At 38.6% G+C, this 21,046-nt stretch overlaps 1 protein-coding gene across 1 annotated transcript in view; it reads right to left on the bottom strand.

Moving 5' to 3' along the window:
- Positions 1-408: 408 nt before the first annotated feature.
- Positions 409-21,046, bottom strand: part of zbtb20 (zinc finger and BTB domain containing 20) — a 31,217-nt gene continuing 10,579 nt past the window's right edge. The window contains exon 3 of the mRNA XM_015341499.2: positions 409-20,653. Coding sequence (XP_015196985.1) covers positions 20,094-20,653 — 560 coding nt within the window. The 3' untranslated portion in view covers positions 409-20,093. The remainder of the gene's footprint in view (positions 20,654-21,046) is intronic.

The following is a 21,046-nucleotide window of genomic DNA, read 5'->3' as shown; positions in this document are numbered from 1 at the left end:
CTCCTGTTATGGAGAAGGCTTGACGGTAACTGAAGTGTCTGCAGCCTGTTTTTGTCATCGCCTGATATCTCTTCTGTCCACTACTGCGTGCACTGCTTGTGTACTATGTGTGCACTGTACGTATATTACTATGTGATCTGCACATATACTACTGCGTGTGCTGCCTCTTCTGTTCTATTTTTAATTTTTTAATGCCAGTTTTGCCATAAATATTTTGGGTTGTTTGATATAACTCGTGCGGTAAGGTAGAATTAGTGAACAGTTTAAGAAAACTGGATTGCAGATGGATACATACGTTTAAAAGGAAAATCTGTTTTAGGTGCAGAAGTAAGTCGAATTCCTCCAAAATTCATTAGATGCACAGAAGTTTGAGATATTTCATTAAAATGAAAACACAAAACTGTGCCATTCAGTAAAGTACAGGAAAGTACTAGAGTTTTTATTCCTTCATATTCAAACTTCACAAACAGCGTGAACTTGTACAATACCTCAGAAAGTGAAACTTACAAAAAAAAGTGCTGGTAACATTTACAAAAAAATCTTCATCCTTACTTAGCAACAATCAGTTTATTCTTCCACACAAAGTTTTTTTTTTAGTCTTTTGTATTAAGGCTTAATACTTCTGTATAAAGTATATGCAAGATAAGTCTTCACAGTATTTTGAAAAAAGTCACAATAATATGTAACATAATGAAGCATTACGGCTATTTTCTTTATAATAACAAATACACAGCACAGGTAAATATACGTGAAAATACAGGGCTAACTGTGAATGGCAAGTTAGGATACTGTCTGCTAAAATAAAACTGGTATTTTTTTGTTGTTTTTCATTTTTAAAGCACTTGAAAGAAAGGTGTACATTATAGATCATATAAAATGACATACCATTGTAATAACTAAAAGCAGAGGGGGAAGAACAAAATGAAAAAACGGAGATCGCCTCAAAAACTTTGGCACATCCCTTTAAATATTTTTTTAAAATAGATAAAGGTTTCTTCAGAAATAATATGCAAGGCAGTGTAGCGAAACACAGTCATAATGTTGGACAACAACTTAAAAGACAGTAGACTGAAAACATACCGCATCGTAAGGTGCTAAATGAGAAAGAGATTAGAGTGCCAATCTTTCCATTCAGATCAGCACGTATAAGGTGCATTTGAAGTCTTTTTTAAAGTTTGTTTTCTTTGTCTTCTTTAAAGAAAAACGCACAAAGAAACAAACGAATGGGAAAAAAAAACAAACAAAAAAACCTGGCCAATAGTCTCAAGGCGACCTCGTACATCTTCCATAGTTTTTTACTTCTACTATCAAAAAAGAGGAAAGAAAGGGGAAATAATCTAGTCCTTTTTTGTGTTTTTATTTAGACCACAAAAGCTCCATCATGGTACGCGGAATTATGAAAACCGATTTGTTTTTATTTTATTTTTTTTTTGCAATCGAATTGGATGGATTTTTTGTTGTTGTTGTTGTTGTTGTTTTTTCGTGGAACGTATCACTGCACACCCGTGGATTGTGAGAGAGATTGGAGGATCCTTAAACCTTAAAAAGCAGCGCGGAATCGAGCCGCGCGACTCCCGTGGATCCCCCGCCGAGGTCAGACGGTCAGGCAGGGCATCCACGGCACGCGCGCCGGGGTGGAGCGGACGGGAGCGCGCACACGCCGACAAGTCTTTCAAGTGCCCTCTGGCGCCAGGACGCGCTTTGCTCGGGAAGCTGCGCGCCGCACCTGGCACCTGGCACCTGGGGGTGGCTCGCACGTCGCAGTGGAATTGTGTGTTTGTGACCGTTCAACAACCTTAGCAAGAAACTATCAGAAGGCACAAACCCGTGTCTCCTCTAGGAAGTGACAAATTCAGAAGCACTGCATGGAGAGCATCACAACCGCAGGGATGGTAGCAAAAAGCCAAGCGGTCCCCACTCACGCGACCTCTTTCTCTCCTTAAAAGTGTGGATTTACGGTTGGCTCATCCTTTGCGTGATTAAACATCGATGTAGGAGGAGTGGGAGAGGGGAGTAACTGAATGAGCTGCCCTTCCTTCGATGCCAATTTATTTGTGTGTGTGTCAAAATCCGAGTCTTCCGCGTTTTCGGAGAACTTTTCGTTCTCCTGGCGCCGCGAAGAGTCCCATTCTCGAAGTCTGAAGTTGTCACCAGAGGAAACACAGGAAAAAAAAGGAGATCGCAATTTGAGGAATGAGCCCAGGTGCGAGCGGCGTCGCACCCTCTAACCCCAGACCCATTCGGTCAAATTCACTTGCAATGGCAGGCAAGCTGACGAAGGCTGACTGGGAACCTGCCTGAGCTGACAAAAGATCTTCCACCGATTCTTGCGAGTTCAAGAGTCGGTATTGCGGCAGTCTAACGCACATTTGCTCCCGGGAGAAATCCATCCGCAACACCCCGTTCACACCCCGTTCACCGACTACAGACAGCTTTCTTCTTGTTTCGTGTCTTTTTCTTAAAGTATGTGTATATTTTAAAGTTGTATATATTGCTATTGATCCATAAAACCCAAGTTAATATTAGTGCAAATATCTTTCCTGTTTTGAGAAGTGGAAATCGGCTCTGGAGCGAACACAACCCCTTTTTTAACACTACAAAATGGAGGTTATGTCAGAGCTCAATGGCAACGTTCAGCTGAAAGGAAGGATGTCATCATAGTGGTAATGCAAAATATCAAGTTTTCTTCTTGTTTTTCTGCTCCTTGATTATTTGACTGCAATTGAGTGGTTTCCCTTTTAGTATTTAATACCATGAAAGAAAAAGAAAACTGTCTATTGTTCAGGACAGTGATGAAGTAATTCTGCAGATTTTAAGCCTAATGATCTTTTACCCATTGAAAGATTGTGACTAATTTATGAAACTTACAGACTTATTAAAACAATAATTAAAATATCTTGCACCCAATCACCTTGTGTAAATGGCCATTGGTTTCTTAATTTTTTTTTTTGGTAAAAAGAGTCTTGTAGTTACATCAATTTTGAAGGAGGCATTCATTTAGATCACAAAAAACGATTTTGAACAATTAAAGATTCTTAATGTTTTTTCTTTAACAAATTGAATTAGGGATTGCATGAATCAATTTAAAGTGCTACTGCTTTGCACTGTCCTTACAAATGGATGCACTACAAGTCTCAGAGATTCATAACTGTCCACTTGGAGGAATGAGTATCAAAGACCAAATTTCGCGCTGCTTGGTTTTAGTACTCCTACAATAGTCCTTAATCTCTAGATATCAGAAACACGCTCACAGTCCAGTGTCTTTGACAAGTCAGAGTATAAAACGCCCTTGTATAAAAAAATCCCCTTATTACCTATCTCAAAACAGCAGTCATTACATTACAAACGTTTTATCTCTTGTAACATTAATAATTATTTAAAAAAAGACAATAAAACCAACTTAGAACACACATGAAGAATTAGAGTTGAAAACATTACTGCAGCATATCCATAAGGGCAAACTTGGTTTTATCTTAAATACCTTCACCAAAACAACTCAATTTCCAACAATCATTTTTATCAGTATTAATCTATAAACTCTTATGCCAATTGAAACCAGATAGCAAAATCAATTTTGTCATGAAATAAAATGAAACAATATAAAATAACTTGAAAAAAGGGCATTTTGTGCATTAAATATGGAAGATGTGGAAATAAAGAAGAAATCCTTAGAAAAAAACAATGGAAAAATAACTTCTGTTACTATTGGATTCTGTAGAAGGAACCCTGGAATATGTTTTGTCATGTTAGGAATTGATTGTAGGAGACGGTGATAATGAAAGGTGTCTCTCTCTCTCAGGTAACTGAATGTCAGGGAGTGGTTCTAGAGAACAGGTGTACATTAACACTTAAATATTCCAGATAAGTTAATATCCTTGGGACATACACTAAAAGCCATTTCTGTTAAAATAAACCCCCCCAAAATAAAACATTTTCACGGATATATTCTGTGAAGCAGCCAGCTCAAAAGACAAAATGTCAGAGCAAGCTGAAGTTTGCTCCTCACCATAAAGCTAAATAATCTTTATTGTACATCTAAAATCTTAAATACTGTTACATTCCGCCTTTTGATATGAGGAAAATCTCTGGTTTGTTTCTAATGAAAGCACCTAAAGTTAAAAAAAATACACTACCTACAGAAAACACTTGTGCTATCTAGAAATAGGGAATTTGGTCCTTAGAGTTGCAATGCTGACACGAAGCAATGCCACCAAAATATATACATATATTAATTTTGATGTTAAGCTGCTCTTTTAGTGAAACACTGTAGCAATGCTAGATTACATTTTTGTTAGGCATCAGGAAAGAATCTGATAATTCTATTAATAAATAGGGTACTGTTTTTTTTCCAATACAAATGATCATTTAGCAGTAATGTAACTATAGCATCGTGGCTGCAGTGAGGCCAGGGTTTTGGCTACATGTAAGGTCTCCATTTTGGATCTGAACGTGGATTGATAAAGTCCAGGTTCATAAAGTATTGTTGTGTGTGTGGTTGTCATTGTCTCTTCCTCCCTATGAAAGAACACAAAACAGTAACACACTGCCTAAGCCAACTGACCTGCCTGTGCAACCACAACAGACAGAGGAGCAGAGAGAAACAACAGCGAGGAATACGAGCAAAGCTCAACAACGAGCTGGACCTTCTTCATTAAACTACCCGGGGGAACGCCGTGGGAATTTCATAACGGGAGCTTTTGGCAGGAAGGGAACACAGAACAAGATTCAGCACGATAAAACAATTGCACATCGCAGGTCTATCTGGGAGATGGCCTGCCTATCCAGTGCGCTCCATTTGCACGATGAACTAGAAACCACTTCGAAAAGCTACCACTACCGCTAAACGCTGCCATAAAAAAAACAAAAAAACAAAGAGGAAAACAAAACACATAGAACATATTTTACACAACAACAGCATCTGCAAAGGTAAACATAATGTGCAAAGCTTGTTCGGGAACTAAAAAAAGGGGGAAAGGGTTATTCAAAGAATCACTAATTTAAAATCAACCTTAGGCAGAGTAACAAATAATTCTGCTACATTTACAATCCTCTAAACGTTATAACACACTATACTCTTTTACTGATAATATGCATGGTTAAAAATATTTTTCATTTTTAAAGAAATAGTAATTTGGTCTACAGTAGTTGAATAAACACAAGTATTAAACTACAGTGTTCTAATAGTGTTTAGGTCGAGCGGTGAACTTCATGTGCGGAACCTCAGCAGTTCTATTCTCTGTAGGTTCTATGGACATGAACCGGTTTTGTTTTGGACAACTTCGAGCATTAATGAAACTGAAATTACTGACACTAAGTGGAAATAATAAATTATGCTTTTTATTCAAGCGCCTTCTAACCTATTCATTTTGTACAAGATGATATTTGTATATATTGTATTTCTGTAGGGGGATTTTAAAGTGTTAATAGTCCAGTGACTTTATTTACAGTGTTGTATACTGGACTGTGGCAACAGCATGCAGATACAACACAAAGCTGCTCCCAATAGACAGAGGATTTGGCCAAAGGAAAGCCAAGACAAGCAGGCAAAATGATGCTTCATCTTTGGGTCACAGAGTGCTTCCTCAGCAGACAGTTTGGAAGTGCTGCTCTTGTAATGCTAAAAATTCATTATGGCCATACTTGTCTCAAGAGAGGAGAAGTCTCCACCGCAGGGAGGAGAAAACGAAACATGAAAATGGTTAGTGTTTTATCAAAGACCCCTCACTGTTTCTGAATACAGCTGTATTTCTGCAACATTCAATTCCACGGGCAAGTGTGAATTCACTTTGCACCAACACATCTTTCTCTCCAGGTTGAGTGCTCTTCCTACTGAATCCAAGAAGATTTGTTTGAAACAGGAAGCTGACTTTTCGCAAGACTGGATGTTACCCTGCCCCCTCACTTTTCTCCCCACAGTGAGCAAAACCAGCAGCACTGCAGATGCCTCTCCTCTTATCAGTGCAGTACAAAAGTAGAAAAAGTCATCTAGGCAGCTTGTTACTGCAGGGATTCTACCCTCCAAATGCCAGAGAAAAAAGCAACAACAAAAAAAAATAGGAAAAAGAACACCAAAACTCTAGGAACTAGGAACTCTAGGCAGTCTGCTGTAATAAGGAAAACACCAGAAACAAAATCAGGTAAGGTACATGTATCACAACTTGAAATAACATTACAGGTTTGACAGCACGTCAGCAGAACACCTAGTCTGGTCTTATTTTCTTACTGTAAAAACAAGACTTTTAACTTCGCTTCAGTGTTTAGGAATTCAGAATAACAGGAAGCAGAACATCGTCATCTTTCAGCTTGAATGACTGATGAGATATTTTAGCATTTGGACATAAAACTGTTAATACATCTTTGAATATTTGCAAATATAAATTGTGCCTGTAAAAAATGCTACCTGTACTTTATGTATATGTAAGGTGAAAGATTTGATACTAAAACATCAAATTGAATTTCCTAGGAATGTATCTCTCAACAAGGGAAATATATTACTATGGAGTCCATTTTCATATAAAGTATGTTCATGTGAAAATAATGGCTTTTTTAAGGTGTTGCAGAGCACCGTGGTTTGTACAGGCTGCAAAACTGACCCATCAAACAATTTTATTGTGAATGAACTCCTTCCAATTCAAAATTTAAACGATGAAGGCAATATTGATACACAAAGATAATGTGAACAGAATTCCACTTACTAATACTCAATGGGTATAGCCCAGTATGTGTTTCAAATAAACTTTTTCTTAAAAAATCTGAAAAGCTACCAGGCACTCACAGCTTTGTGATAGTTTTTGGCATTTAATAAATTGTGATTGCACCATTAAATTCTGAAAAAAAGACACAGATTACTCAGTCTTGTTTGTCCTATCGCTGTCAATTTTTAAATCATCATCGGTTGTGGAGCTTGACGCTTAGGATGGATGAGAGTGGACCAGGCTAAGTATTTCAGTTATCATAATTCTAAATGCCAGAACACATCTGGAAAGGGAAGCCGAAGGCTGCCGTGTAAAAGAATAATCGAAACGTGGCTCAGCGTTAGTTTCTTTCCTGACGCATCAATGTCCTTCAGAAATGAATAATTCCCGTTACTCAGGGTCAGCCCCTCTTTTCCCTGACTCTTTGCTGTTTGTCATGTCATCTCCCAGAACCTTGGACAAGAGTTAGAGTCTAGATTAAAGGGGAAACAAACCTTCTAATACGCACATCCAAATGATAAAAAAGTTGAGTCTTACATTTGCCGTTCGCCATGTAACAAGTTGCAATTTCTTACAGCCTAATCTTTGAGCACGCTGGCATTCCCTGTTGGTATACTGCTGCAGTTTGTATAGGTGTTAAAGTTCTAAATGCAGGAATAACGTATTTTTCTACAGATCTGTTTCACACTTGCAGGGTCATGAAGATGTTGGTTGATCAGGGTATCTGTGTTCTTTTACAATACTGTGGACCCTACACAATAGTTTCTCTCGGTTGATTTGAAAGAAGAAAAAAAAAGTCGGACTGTGGAAATTGTCTTTAAAATGAAATCTATATTTCATTTAATTTCTAATATTGCAGTTAAGGTTTTTTTGTTCACAGTGCTTACCTGCGGAGTAACTGAAGTGTGGCGATTGACCTTCTTAATCAATTGACAAATGGTTTGGCAATCCTGCTGGATGTGAAGGCAACTGCTGTACTTATCTTTAGATGCATCGTTATCAGAAAAGGGAACAGCGGAACACAAACTGGAGGGCACATGTGGAAACTACAGGGAAGTGAATTTCAAACCAAGAACTGGAGGCACTTTTTTACCCCAAAAAAGGGTGATGGGAGTGTGGAACAAGCTTGCAAGCCCTGATGTTGAAGCTGGTGCCCTGGCTGCTGTCGGGAAACAGCTGGAGGAGATCCTGGGATCAATGAGCAATTGACTTCATGGCCACCTCACGTTTATAACTTATCTTATGTTCTTATGATATTAGGACACGGGTTCTGCCTGCTTCCCTTGCTGTCTAATTTCTTAAGGCCGACATTGATCCCACTAAGTTGTTTAAAAAGAAGCTACAAAAAAGAAGCCCCTTTATATATTACAGCCCAGAAACCTAACAGTTTAAAATGACAAAAATTCCAACCTTTCATAAAGTGATCATACGCATCTCTTAACTGCTGTAAGCTGGGATTTGTTTTCAGTTTTCATGAAAGAAACTCCAGATAAAAGACTTTCTTGCAGAGAAAAGCGATATTGTTTAAGATGAATCGTGTAACTTATATTCCCATGAAAGGCAAGGCGAGGGACTGAGAACTGGAGCATGTGGAGAGCCCAAACTGGGCAAGACTTGCAAAGCCCATTATGAGCCTCATCCTAGTGAGAATGGATAAAAACGAAATGGACATTATTTTTGTGATGATACGGCCTCTAAAAGATTATGCTGCTCTTAAATGACAGCAAAATGCCAGTTCAGAATACTTAGTGGAAGGTTATTTTGGGCAATTTATTTGCTTTATTGATTGAGTGGCTGTGATTTATGGTTTGAGTTATGAGTTCAGGAAAATTATCTGAAAGTTTTATAGCTATTGTGCATCACAGTTAGATGGATATTTCACTAATTAAAGCTTAATTAAGTTGTATGTCCCTGATGAGAACAGCTGTAATGATTACTGTGTATCTACACACTCACAAGTGATAAACCTATGCAAATTAAAATCGCAGTGAAGACAGAAATTTCAGATAACCAGAAAAAAACCTACAAAGAACATTTATCGGGAATTCCAAAATCATGTTATTTCGTTTGATATTGTTTGTTGGAAAAAAAAGCACATTTATAAAATACACAGTTCACATGTTAAAACATGTGCTCCTGGAACTATATCAAATATTTATGAATCTGATGTTTAATGATTTTTTTGGCCCAAACAGCTTTCTTTCTCCAGCTCAACAGTATGCTGCAGCACGTCCTTATTTCCTCCATTCCAGACCATGCCTCTACAACACAGACCAGGAGCAGAGCTCAGTTTCAGATTGCCACAGAACATGTTCTGGAAACTAATGAAAAGGTGAGAAACACAGAACTTAAGAAGCTTGCCCATGTGATCAGCAGCTTCTTATGAAATGGTGGCATGTACAGTACTAGCATTTGAGACCTAGGTGGACGGATCACTCCAGCACTCAGATCATGATGGAGGATTTTTAAACTGTGCTCATCCCTTTAGTTCTACCACAGAGAGAGTAGGCCAATAACTATGGGAGACCTGAAACATAATGGCCATTGTGGAAGAGCACAATGCAACATACAGTAGCAGTGATGTTTGAATTATGTCTAAGGGCCTTCCAATGGATTACACAGGTTAACTTAAGCAGCATGCCTGAATTTAGCTGGCCATAGGCGGCTTTAAAAAGACAGATTATACACAATGCAATAAAGTACTGTGTATTAAAGTTGATCACACAGATTCATTTTCAGTAAGCGAGTAGATAGATTAAACTTCTTTCTTTGGATTTAAGTTTATGTACTATGCTCTCCTCCACTCTTTCTTCTATGACAGCTAAGACCACACACAAAATTAACTCTTGTTAAGTGGCTAAAGATTCAATTCATCCCAGCACAGCATTATCTTAATTGGGTAATCTTCTGGGAGCTTTATGTTGGTTAATACAAGCCAGAATTTAACACTGACAATCTCACCCGTTGTTTGGATCAGAGCTTATTTTGCTAGCGATAAAAAAAAGTTGCACAGGCCCATTCCTGTGGGTTTCCAGATTTAAAAATGTTGAAGAACAATCTGGTGGTGATGAAGCTGATGGAACTGCGTTGAGCCAATAAAGTATTTTCAAGGTGTAAGATTGTTGCTAGCAGACAAAGGAAGTAACATTTTGAATAAGCTTTCACGTTAGAGTACCCATACAAAACATTCCTGTACCACTTCCACTGGTCTACTGACAGCATGGTAACAAAGCGTTTTGAAAGAAGAAAAAGCTTTGGGTGTATATGATTTAACATATTTGTCATATTACCTTTGTAAAAGAAAGAAATATTTTAATAGTAATTCCAGTTTCTGGTGTATGAATAAAATATATTGTACATTTTATTTTATAACAGCTCCTATTGAAGGTCATTCCAGACGTATTCCTTTTAACAACCAGCAGTGCCTATCTTGGTTTGATTATTGGAAAAAATGGAATGAGAAGTTGAAGACAGCAGCTGATACGTTTTTAGCATAATAGAAAAAAGCTTTTCTATCGCATTTTTCAGCAATTTCCTTGTTAAAGTCCAGGTCCTGCTATGTACGCATGTCCCAGGACACCATAACATCTTTTGTACATCTTTCCCCCCTGCCTGGGCACAGCCTCTACAGTAGCTATTAATACTGATCTGAATCAGTGCTGTTGCTTCAATTTGCAAAACCGAAATCTTTTGTACATGCTATAAAGTTCAATTAAGGGACATCACAGCCAAACAATTACAATTTAATTAGATTTAAACTAAAGTCAAAACTTGGGTTGTAGACTTAAATGGTGCTCTTATCCACATTAGACAGCCAAGAGCCATAACCTCTCAATAGTGAGATGGAGTGCGCTGAAGAATTGTACACTTTTTTGGCAACTTATCAAACCAGATGCCTACATCTTACAGACTGGGGTTATTATGGTTACAGAGCTCTGAAAATGTGAGCAAGTGTTGCTGTAAGAATATGTAGGTAAAATACTTAATGTCATTATGCAAATACATTAGGTAGATGGGTGAGATATAGAGAATAATGTGTACTTTTGAAACACAGTCTGAAGAGCTCATGTTTAAACATGTAATGGCCCTTAAGCAAAATATTTAAATCTGGCCTAATGACATCAGGGGCACAGATCCATGAATGATTGCTATAAATAAGGAAACTCATCCCCGGTTGATAAAAAGATGCTCAAACTGACAGTTGTGTCTGATAGCTTATGAAAAGAGTTTAAAATCCCGTGATCCATTATGAGCTGAAGACCAGAACCCTTTTTATGTACTGTACCATGCTCAACGAGCTTTCAGAATCTCTGTAACACTGTATTCACTGTTTGTCACATCTGAAAGGACTCTATTCACCTCTGTTGGATAAAATCCCAGCTACAGACTAACATCTATTTAGTCAGGAAAAATGAAATTAAAAAAGAATGAGCCATTAGACTTTTATCTGGGTTAAAGAACGGCTACCTGCTCACCTATTGTACACCTTGTCGATGGGCTGTAGCCTCTATAAGCGACTACTAAAGAGGAATCTTAATTTATAGGGAGTCTTGGGTTATTCATCTAAAATTCTTAATACACCCAACTCAAACATTACTTTTAAGACATGCACATGGTACATTAGGATCAGAAGCAAACAAACCCACAGAGAGGGCAGCGGGCTTTGTGAGGAATGAGGCGTTGGTATCTTTAAGGATCGTGGGATTGCTAGAAGATAACAAGGATACCCCGGCACCCAGCAAAAACTCCAAACCACCAGGGAAGGGTTTTAAACAAGCTCATGCTCAATAATTAAAAGATATGACTTTCAGAAAGGAAAGCTAACTGTGACTTTTCTAGCTGCATGAAATAAAACACAAAGAAACAAACATTGTCCTTTTAAAACTGTGAAAACCTTTAAATACCAAAAATGTATTGATACTAAACATGCTAATTGTTGTTTATTTGATTTAGCTAAGTGAGTTTTATGATTGTTGTATTTTTATTTAATCTGTATACATATAAAGAAGAGACCTCTTGAGTATTTAAGAGTTTTAAATTTGTATGAACTGAAGATTAGCAAAGTTAATCCTATCCCTATGACATTTAAAAAAATAAATCAAAAGTTGCCAACACTTTTTAAAGTTACACTGTACATTACATCACACGTTTAAACTGCATGTTAAAAATGATGATACTTTTGCAAAATGACTGCTCTGGAAAAACATACATCAACATATTTCTGTAAAGATGCAGTTCAGAAGTAGGCACTTAATAGGCATGTCTCCAGTACCCTCCAGTACTACACTTTAAGTGTGTGAAATGAGAAACTTTCAACCACCTTTTTCACTACAGAGAACAGAAAACCTTTCAGAAAATAATGAAAATTCAATCTTCTGCATTCATGTTCAAAATCTACTTCATACAAGACATTTAAAAAGATTTGCATTTGAAAGTACAGAAAAAGATTGTCATACAAGTATAAAAAAAACAAAATAAATCCCTCTCTGATTCTGTTCTCTAGATAAAAAATCTGAGATGGTTGAAAGAGCTCTAGTACCATTGCCTGTTATAAACTGTACTCTCCTCAAAACGTTCTGTATTTTTAATTCTTTATTGGATAACTATGAATTCCTGTATTACTGAAGCAAAGGCTAAGTGCAGTATTGAAAACAAAATGCTAAAATGTGTATTGAGGAGGCAAAAAAAAGTACAGAATATGGCCCTAGACTAGACAAAGATACTTACAAAACTGTTTTAAATAAAGATTAACTTTCAGTCGAAACAGAAAGCTAGGCAGAAATGCAAGTCTAACTAGGGCTTGCTTCTCAGCCATGCCTCAAAACAATCTAAGCACAAGCAACTGTGATTTCTGTTTGTATTTCGAGACGTCTGGGATATTATAATATCACACTATGTGCTGTACTTTCAGCACATAAAATAGAATTCTTGTAGTAGATGTTAGCCTCTGGCCATTTCTTTAACAATTATTTTGAAACTCAGAATTCTTCTCTTTTCCCATTTGATCTGAGGTGCCAGAGTTAAGCACGCTGCTGGGTAGAAGCCTCAAGATTTTCCTATTATGGCTTTGTGACTGTATTTAACATTTTACTTAGCACCGTCTGGTTATTTAAGGATGAATCTGACTTTGCCAAAAACAGGATTTCAATCTGCAGCACACGAAACATTCCATTCTGAAAGGCACCACACATCATCTCCTCTGACGTCTTCCCTCAGCTTCTGCACCGAGAACAGTACTGACAAGTCTTATGTTTCTTTTCATGCAGAATAGTTCAGGATCACCTCACTTCCAGTTCTTATAGAATTTATTTCCACGATGCACCAAGAGCTCAAGTGCTCTTGGTAGGTTCTGCGGATACGGAAACTCGGAAGAGAAAAAGTAGATCATACCCAGAAGAGGACTGTACAGACTCAGAAAACAGCCATGTCTCGTACTCACTACACGCCAATGTTTGGACAGACTGTAAAGAAGGTTGTGGTAACTATAAGAAAAACTAAAACCAGAATAAAAACCCATAAGCAAGTGGCTTCAATGCAGAGCACAAAATGCATACATGATTAATGAAATTCTGTAGTCTGTACATAAGTTGTATAGTGTAAGTGAATAAAATTCTGCATACCAAGTTAATGTCATGGTTAAAATATCAGAAGCAGACAGGGTTGCAAGCTAAATTCACAAAAGTACTGAAGGAATAGAAGTGACTGCTGATATAAAACTGGATGCTTTATAGTAACAGTATCTGTGTCCAAGCTGTGCTCTAGCATGTGCTTCAAGGGCGACAGAAACCAAGGGAGATTTAATTGAATCCAATGCATCTTCCTGCCCTGCTGCTCTTAGGGCAGCAGCAAAGAGCAGCAGGAAGGATCAGCACGGCCACAGATCAGGTCGCGCTCTGATCTTCGGACACCTTAGCAGACATGGTGAATTCTGCTCTGCTCTGATCTTCTGTGAAAAAGAAGATGCGCAGCTCCACTGTTGCAAGAGTGTCACTGCAAGGATCAAGCCTCTCAGCAAAGCTCTCCTTTGGCTCTCTCCTTCACGTGTAGTCTTGAGCTATATACTCCCCTATAAAGTCAGGTGAAAGTTAGAGATGAGCCTTAAGCACAAGACACTTGCATCCGGTGGAACTCAGTTTAGTGCCACTTACATATCTAGTTTTGCAAACCCCAGATAAATAGTAAGGCAGCTATTTTTCGAAGGAAAATATATACAGAAAAATTAATGAGATTGGACTGAAACAACTTTTGCTGAGCTAATGAAAACAATGCCAAGCAGTTTTAGAGAGAAATGATTCAGAGCAAGAGCAATAAATACACAATGTGCTTCACTTTGAAAAATCACTACACTCCAATTCTGTTCCTTCACAGGCTCTTGTATACACTGAAGCTATGGTAAAACAGAAATATAAATTATACATACAGGATAGTACTGAAGAGACTGTGGGTGTTTGATTATACTCAGCTTCAGAAATAGCTTGTGACTATGTTGAGAATGCCTATTTAAAAAAAGCACAAAGGAGAAGCACATATAGACTGCAACTGCACCGCTGTCATCAGATCAAGCTCCCTCATATGACCTGCAAGACAGCACCTTGTCTTCTGCTAAGGCTGACTACTAAGATGGAGGTGTGACAGAAACAAACCTCACCACAGAGCCCACCCCAAAACTGCAGCACAAGCTATGTGAATGTCTCGCATTTTCCTTAAGATCAAATCACGCATAAAAAAACCACAAGAGGTATTAATTTGGTACAATATTATCAATACCCTCTTATGAAAAGACATGATTAGGAACAAATCAGTACAAGTTCACTTTGTGATGGTGAGACCCAGAATCCAGCAAACAACACAATTGGCTCCGCCTGGAATCCTGCTGACAATTTATCTATGCAACACAATATTAAAAATGTCCATGGGTCTTCTAAGCTTTTTGTCATATAATTACTGTACATGCTGTTACATCACCTTTAATTGCTATTCTCAATGTTCAAGATTATTTTGTGCAACAAACATGATTTTGCCAATACTGTACACCACTATCATTTGATATTCTGTAATCCAATGGTGATTACTAATTCTAATTAGGCAATTAAATACTGTTTTCTTGTGTCTCTCTTTGTAAAGTGAACTGCAGGCAATGAAAGGCCCCCACTCCCTCTAGGTTTCTGGTGTGGCTGGCAAGGCCTTTGGAATCTTGATTTTAGGACGGAGGATTAGCAACATGGAGAAGTGCACAAAGTGGGGAAAAAAAACTATTACAGAGCCCACAGTGATTTGGGATAATTAAAATAAAGAATTAATTGTGCTCTATGGGATTTGAACTAATTGGTTTTTCAGGATGAGCTACACAGGCACAAGGATGCCGTACGAAAACTCCGAGTGGTTAAATTCGGCCAAGCTTAAAGAGACAGGTAAAGCTCTCTTTGGTTTTCCAAATGGAAGTTCTCGAACAGGAGCAGGCCACCCTCATCCTTGAGTGCCAGATCCTGCAGGAGGCATCCTGCAATTAGCACCTGATTGAGACCTGGGAATCACAGCTCTGGTGACTTATCATCTCCTGAATTGTTTCAATGAAGTTGTTAGGGGCAGAGATGGAATGAAAACCAGAACCAAACACAGAGCTTAAAGGAAGATCGCTGGGGACCCCTGCTCTAGAATTCGGCATGAAAAACTCCCCCAGCAGGATTTTTTAAAAAGTGAGAGAGCTACAGCAAATGTGCTACCAACGCGTGAAGAGCTTCTGGCCTTACTGTAGGTTCCTAGCAGCCCCGGCAGCAGATCAATACAAACAGGGGCTTCAATTCACTCTTGCAGGATCAAGGACATGACTAACATGTAATATTTCTAAAACAGGATTCAGGATACGGCATCACAGGCTGCACTGCAAGCACGTGAAAATCCTCTGATTAGGGAAGCTGACTTACAAACAGAAATCAACACATGTTTAGTGTTTGACTACTTTTTCTTCCTATTGTCTCACACACGTGACTGAGAGGAGTGTTGTGGCAGGGCTGAAGCATGGCTGGAGCGAGTCCAGTGTCAGTTAATTATCACCAGTTCAGACAAAAGAGTGGATCAAACTCCTCTCTTGGCCAGTCGTAGTTTCTGAGAACTCTTTCATAACCTTTTTATGTTTTATGAGGATGTGCACAAAAACAGAAATGTTGCCCGTTAATTCCCAAAATAATTGGCAAAACTTCGAGAGTGTCAGTTTAACAGCTGCTGAGGGTAACGTGGGTATGTGAATTCTCCTTGTTTCTCTTAACGACTCAGCCTGCGTTTTAACGGTTTTAAATTTAATTGGGATGAAACAGTGAAAATGAAAACAAAATGCTGTTACCCCCCCCAAAGTGTCTTCCTTTAAGAAATTGTTCCACTTGCTGAAATTAATTTTCTTTTGTTGCTTTTCATAAAGGGATACTGACATTTTATATTTTCTATGCGATTTATGTTTTTTCAAATTTGGATTGGAGTTCAATTCTGATTTATTTCCCCCAAAAGCTTTGACTTGATTCCAATTGTTGACACTGGATGTGCCTTTAACTATCATGCCAGTTCATAGCAAGCTTCTCTTCAGCATCAAAAGTTAAACCCAAGCAGAAGTAATATCTTTGGCACGTTTATACCCTTCTTAAAGGTTTCTGATTCAAACTGCACTGAGAACCTTTTGCATGTTTGATAAGGGTTTTCTTTCCATCTATATTCTTTATTATTTTTTGTGTTTCCTTAGAGGAATAGTACCACTGTGTAGTTCAACTTTGGTTAGGGTACGAAAAGGTCTTACGTGGTGTGGTGTCATCACCATAGCCAAAAATTGAAAAAGAAGCTGATTGTGGACAAATACTGAAAACATCCTGCCTAGTGTGGCTTTCGAAATATACATAGTATGTGTCTCTCTATGCAACTGAAAATCACCAATGAAATCCCATACTGCAAAACTGTAGCCTCATATCTTCCAGCCTAGTTTGGCCTTTTACCTCTAATAGTAATAATCAAAATGATGTCTTTCCCTGTTGACCCTGTAACCTTCTTGTTGTTTATTAATTACTGTTCTGTGGCAGCTCTGTTCAGCTCTTCACCTCTGAAGACTGGAACTATGCAGGCACCGATTGATTTATATGGTGAAAGGTAAATAAACTCCAGTCAGGGTTGCATAAAAGATTACTCTCTCCTAGGTGTCCCAAGAAAGTGGTGATGGACACTCTGTTTCAACAGGTACTGCAGTGGCTTCAACCTTAAGGACATTAAGGGCCAGGGAGATAACACACATCTCTAGGAATGATACATGATAAAGTAGGACTTTGGACAAAAGCTCAGCTACTGTACATTACTGAAAAAGGCAGCCTCTGTAGCATGAGAGCAGCAGAGGTTCCCCTAAAAAACCTCTGCCTCTGAAACTGGACCACTCTTGCAAAGAGGATACTCTCTGTTCCTCCAGGCAATGAGGATCACAGTTTTATTGCCCTTGCAGTTCTTTGTTACCCTTGTGAAAACAAGCATGGGACAACTGAAAATTCCAGTTTAGTGATGCAGTATAGTGCCACTACTGAAAAAAAAATAAATAAAGGGTTAAATCAGGGTTAATGCCACAAAGTCTCAAAATGATAACTGATTCCAAAGCTTAACATCTTGGTCAATGCTTTTTCTCTGCATTCTAAGCTATCCATTTTAAGCTCTCTGCTTTCTCGATAACTCAGTGTCACCGATGTTCAACGCACCACCCTCCTATGTCTTGACACTGTGGCTAGTAGCCTTTGCATAAGAAGTACAGTTACAGCTGAGCATGCAAGAAAAAGATTCTAATCCAATTGGGATTTTGTTATCCTGATCCTTTAGAGCCACACCAAAAGTTCAGCAGGGAGTATATAAGAGAACTGTGCAGAAACCTTAAAATAAAATATCTAGGACAATACATGCTCACTGCCCCATGGCGAAGTAGTGTGGAGTTCTGGGTCGGATTTCTGCTACTGTACTGCATTTTGGAAGAAAAGCCTAGCAGTACAGAGGAACCTGTCCACAACTTAAAGGATCACTAAGTTCATGCTCTGACAAATGGATTAAATGTATTAATATTTTCCAGCAAGTACGTAAGCCTAAAGTAAATTGTACTAAAATATACAACTATGAAAGAATGGTTTTAAACAGCAGTTATAACCGTACAAGCATCAGCAAATTTTTGTTTATAAAGATTTTTTGTTTCCAAGAACAGAGTGAAGCATATATGAAAAATCTCTTTACGTACTGTATACAACATTTGTTTTCTTCTGTGCACGGCAACAACTGTTGTTAGAGGGAATACACTGCTGAAAAGAATAAATTAAAAGATAAAAAATATACAAAACGGTACAGATTTAAATTAATATGCCTGCTCATGAACACTGCTCATGTAAATACATAGCAACAGAACTAATAAAAAGCAAAAAACATTGATTAATGAAAAAAGAAAAGGCTTCTCTAACACAGTGACCCCTAAACTTTTGTATCATCTAAAACTTTTTTGTCCTCTATAACTACAATAACTCTGGTATCAGTAGTGCACTTATTGGTTTAAGCAGTGCAACGTATATGCAAGGAAATAATGCAGTCCTCTTCTTGAGTGTTGAGAAAGATATTTAGAGATTCTCTTAGAAAAATCCATAGAACTTCAGGTTTTTGAGTAAAACAATTCAGCACAGACATTTGAAGTAAATGTGCAAATTATCACTTTTAGTCTACTATATTACTGTATAAAATGAGACTAAATCTAGCAAGTCTCACTGTTTGCTGTCTTTCTATCCCCATTCACTATAACAGCCGTGAGCTAATTCAAGGAACATGAGCAAAACCTTTTCGACTACAGGTGCAGGCAGTGGTATACCTCAGTATAACTACTCCTTGGCCTGACAAAGTCTCTCTCACACACACCAGCCACCAATATCAGAGCAGAGCTACTTGTGACACTGAAACATAACCCTTTTACCTACTCCCTATCCATTTCTCACACCATATGTGTGGTTATTATGGCCTGGGAATGTACTGTAATAGTTTCAAAGTCATCTACAAGCGTAGTTTATTAGTCAAATGACTTGGAAAACTTTGTGTTTTTTTTCCTTGTGTCTTGTGTAACATCTGTTATTTCCTGTCAGAAAAAGTATGGACTTCCTGTTTGAGTCACCAGGTGGTGCTAAAGTATCAGAAGTAGTGCATTTCAGTTTGAGCCACCTGTTGGCACTGAAGTGGCAGTCTCATGATTTTGCTGACAGAACATACAGAGATTTTCAAGGTACAAGGCCATGGTAGGAGACAAATGAGAAAATAAAGTCCCAAAAACTATGCATCTTTAAACTATTCCAATCTACAGACGTGATCTTAATTCTTGGTAAACCTTTCAAAAATCATAATAATCATAAAAAAAATGTTGATTGGAAACAGCAGCTGATAACAGTCTGAAGCAAAGAAAGTAAAAATGAGCAGCAATCAAAACTGACAGCATGCTAGGCAGCATACACAAGTCTAATGCTGTCACAACCACAAACTTCAAAATAATAAAAATATAAACCAAAACAAGAACATTTCTGTTTCTTTTTAAACTCACATTTTCTAACTGGAAGAGGTCAAAGGGCAAACAGCCTTAACAGTCTTCTAAGGTATTAGTGGCAGTGTATGCAAATTAAACAAGAAAAAAGAATCCTTAATCTTAAATGTTTGCTCAAATACTGTTGTACAAAACAAATCTCTGGTTCGTAAACGTTACTTGAACCATCAAAACGCATGGAGAAAAAAATATCATTCCTTTACCCATTCTTAAGTAGTAACATTTTATCACAATTAAGAAATTGTCTTGTACCTAACGACAGCTGCTTTTTCATCCCTCCATAACCGTTACAATAAATAATAACCCAGTGTCATAATGATAACTCTCCTTTTCTTATCCTATATATAAAAGGCAAACTTGTGACCACCATTATGTCAGAATGAAAACAAAGTACAAACCAGGTACTTTTCAAAAGAGGCCTGTATACCACAGTTAGCATGGACACTCATAGTGTCCAAGACGGTCTTAATGGGAACATCTACTTTTTAAAATTTCTCTGTATGCATGTGTGTTTGCTTTTTAGAGATAGTAGGCCTTTCTGTAGTGTTCAACACATAAACCAGTATTAGAAGAAAGCATACATTTAGAGGCCTGTAGTAAGGATCCAACCAGTGGACCGTTAGCAAACTACATAGCCTTAAGGCCACCATCTTTGTTTTCTTTAAGAATACCAAAAAAAAAAAGTATCTCGTCTCTGGGAAACTTAATGTGCCAGTGTCTATACTCTTCATGCCCCAAAATAAGAAAAAATCTAGTGCCATTTTCTTTTTTATTCTATAGAAGTTTTAAGTTTGTTTTCTTTAAAAAAAAAAATTTTGTTTTACTTATCCATCCGAGACATGCATGCGCATGTGGTCGTTGAAATGCTCGATTTGGTCAAACTTGGCCGGGCAGACCGAGCACACGTAGGTGGTCCCCTCCTGGCAGCCCGCCTCGGCGGTGGCTCCCACTCCCACTCCGGCTCCGGGCCCCGCGCCGGCTCCTCCGGTCAGGGGCATGGCCGCAGCCACGACCCCGGCTCCAGGCTCGGGCACGGGGATAGGCACTGGGATGGACACGGGGCCCCCGCCCCCCGCGGCCCCGCCCACCCCCGTGACCCCACCCCCGGCGGTGACCCCGCCCCCGTTGCCAGTGCTGTGCAGGGTCATGTGTCTCTCCAGCAGGGTTTTGTGGGAGAATTTTTTCTTGCAGACGTAGCACTCATAGGACTTCTCCCCGCGGTGCAGTCGCATGTGGACGTTCAGGGAGCTCTTCTGGGTGAAGCGCTTGTTGCAGATGCTGCACTGGTAGGCCCGGACCCCCGTGTGCGTCACCATGTGTTTTATTAGGTAATCCTTCAAGGAAAAAGAACGCCAGCAGATGCTGCACTGGTGCGGTTTCTCACCTAGACATACACAAAAGTCACATTTATTAGGAAAAAAATCACAAACCACAGGCAGGAGGCCTCTCCCTCTAAACGTGACTGGTCAACACGGACGGTTTCCATGAGCCTTAATCCACTGAAGGAGCCACCCACTGATCTTTGACTCAGGCACTCTTCCACACATCGCGGATTCCCTGACTGGGCCCTGAGCTCATATTTGCACAGCTGCAGCTTGGAGAATATAGTCCAGGGTCAATCTGATAGACACAGATTGCCATCGCTTTATTCAACTGCAAGTACTGAAATACAGGTGTGTGCCATTTTATGTTTATTCTTTTTGATCCACTCATGGTGTATATATTAGAGAAGCACTTTCATTCACTTCACGTCCTTTTCTTTCAATTTGCATTTCCT

Source organism: Lepisosteus oculatus, chromosome 5 (genome assembly GCF_040954835.1).
Source record: "Lepisosteus oculatus isolate fLepOcu1 chromosome 5, fLepOcu1.hap2, whole genome shotgun sequence".
NCBI lineage: Eukaryota > Metazoa > Chordata > Actinopteri > Semionotiformes > Lepisosteidae > Lepisosteus > Lepisosteus oculatus.
The sequence above is the reverse complement of the archived record's forward strand: the minus strand, read 5'-3'. Positions and strand labels throughout refer to the sequence as shown.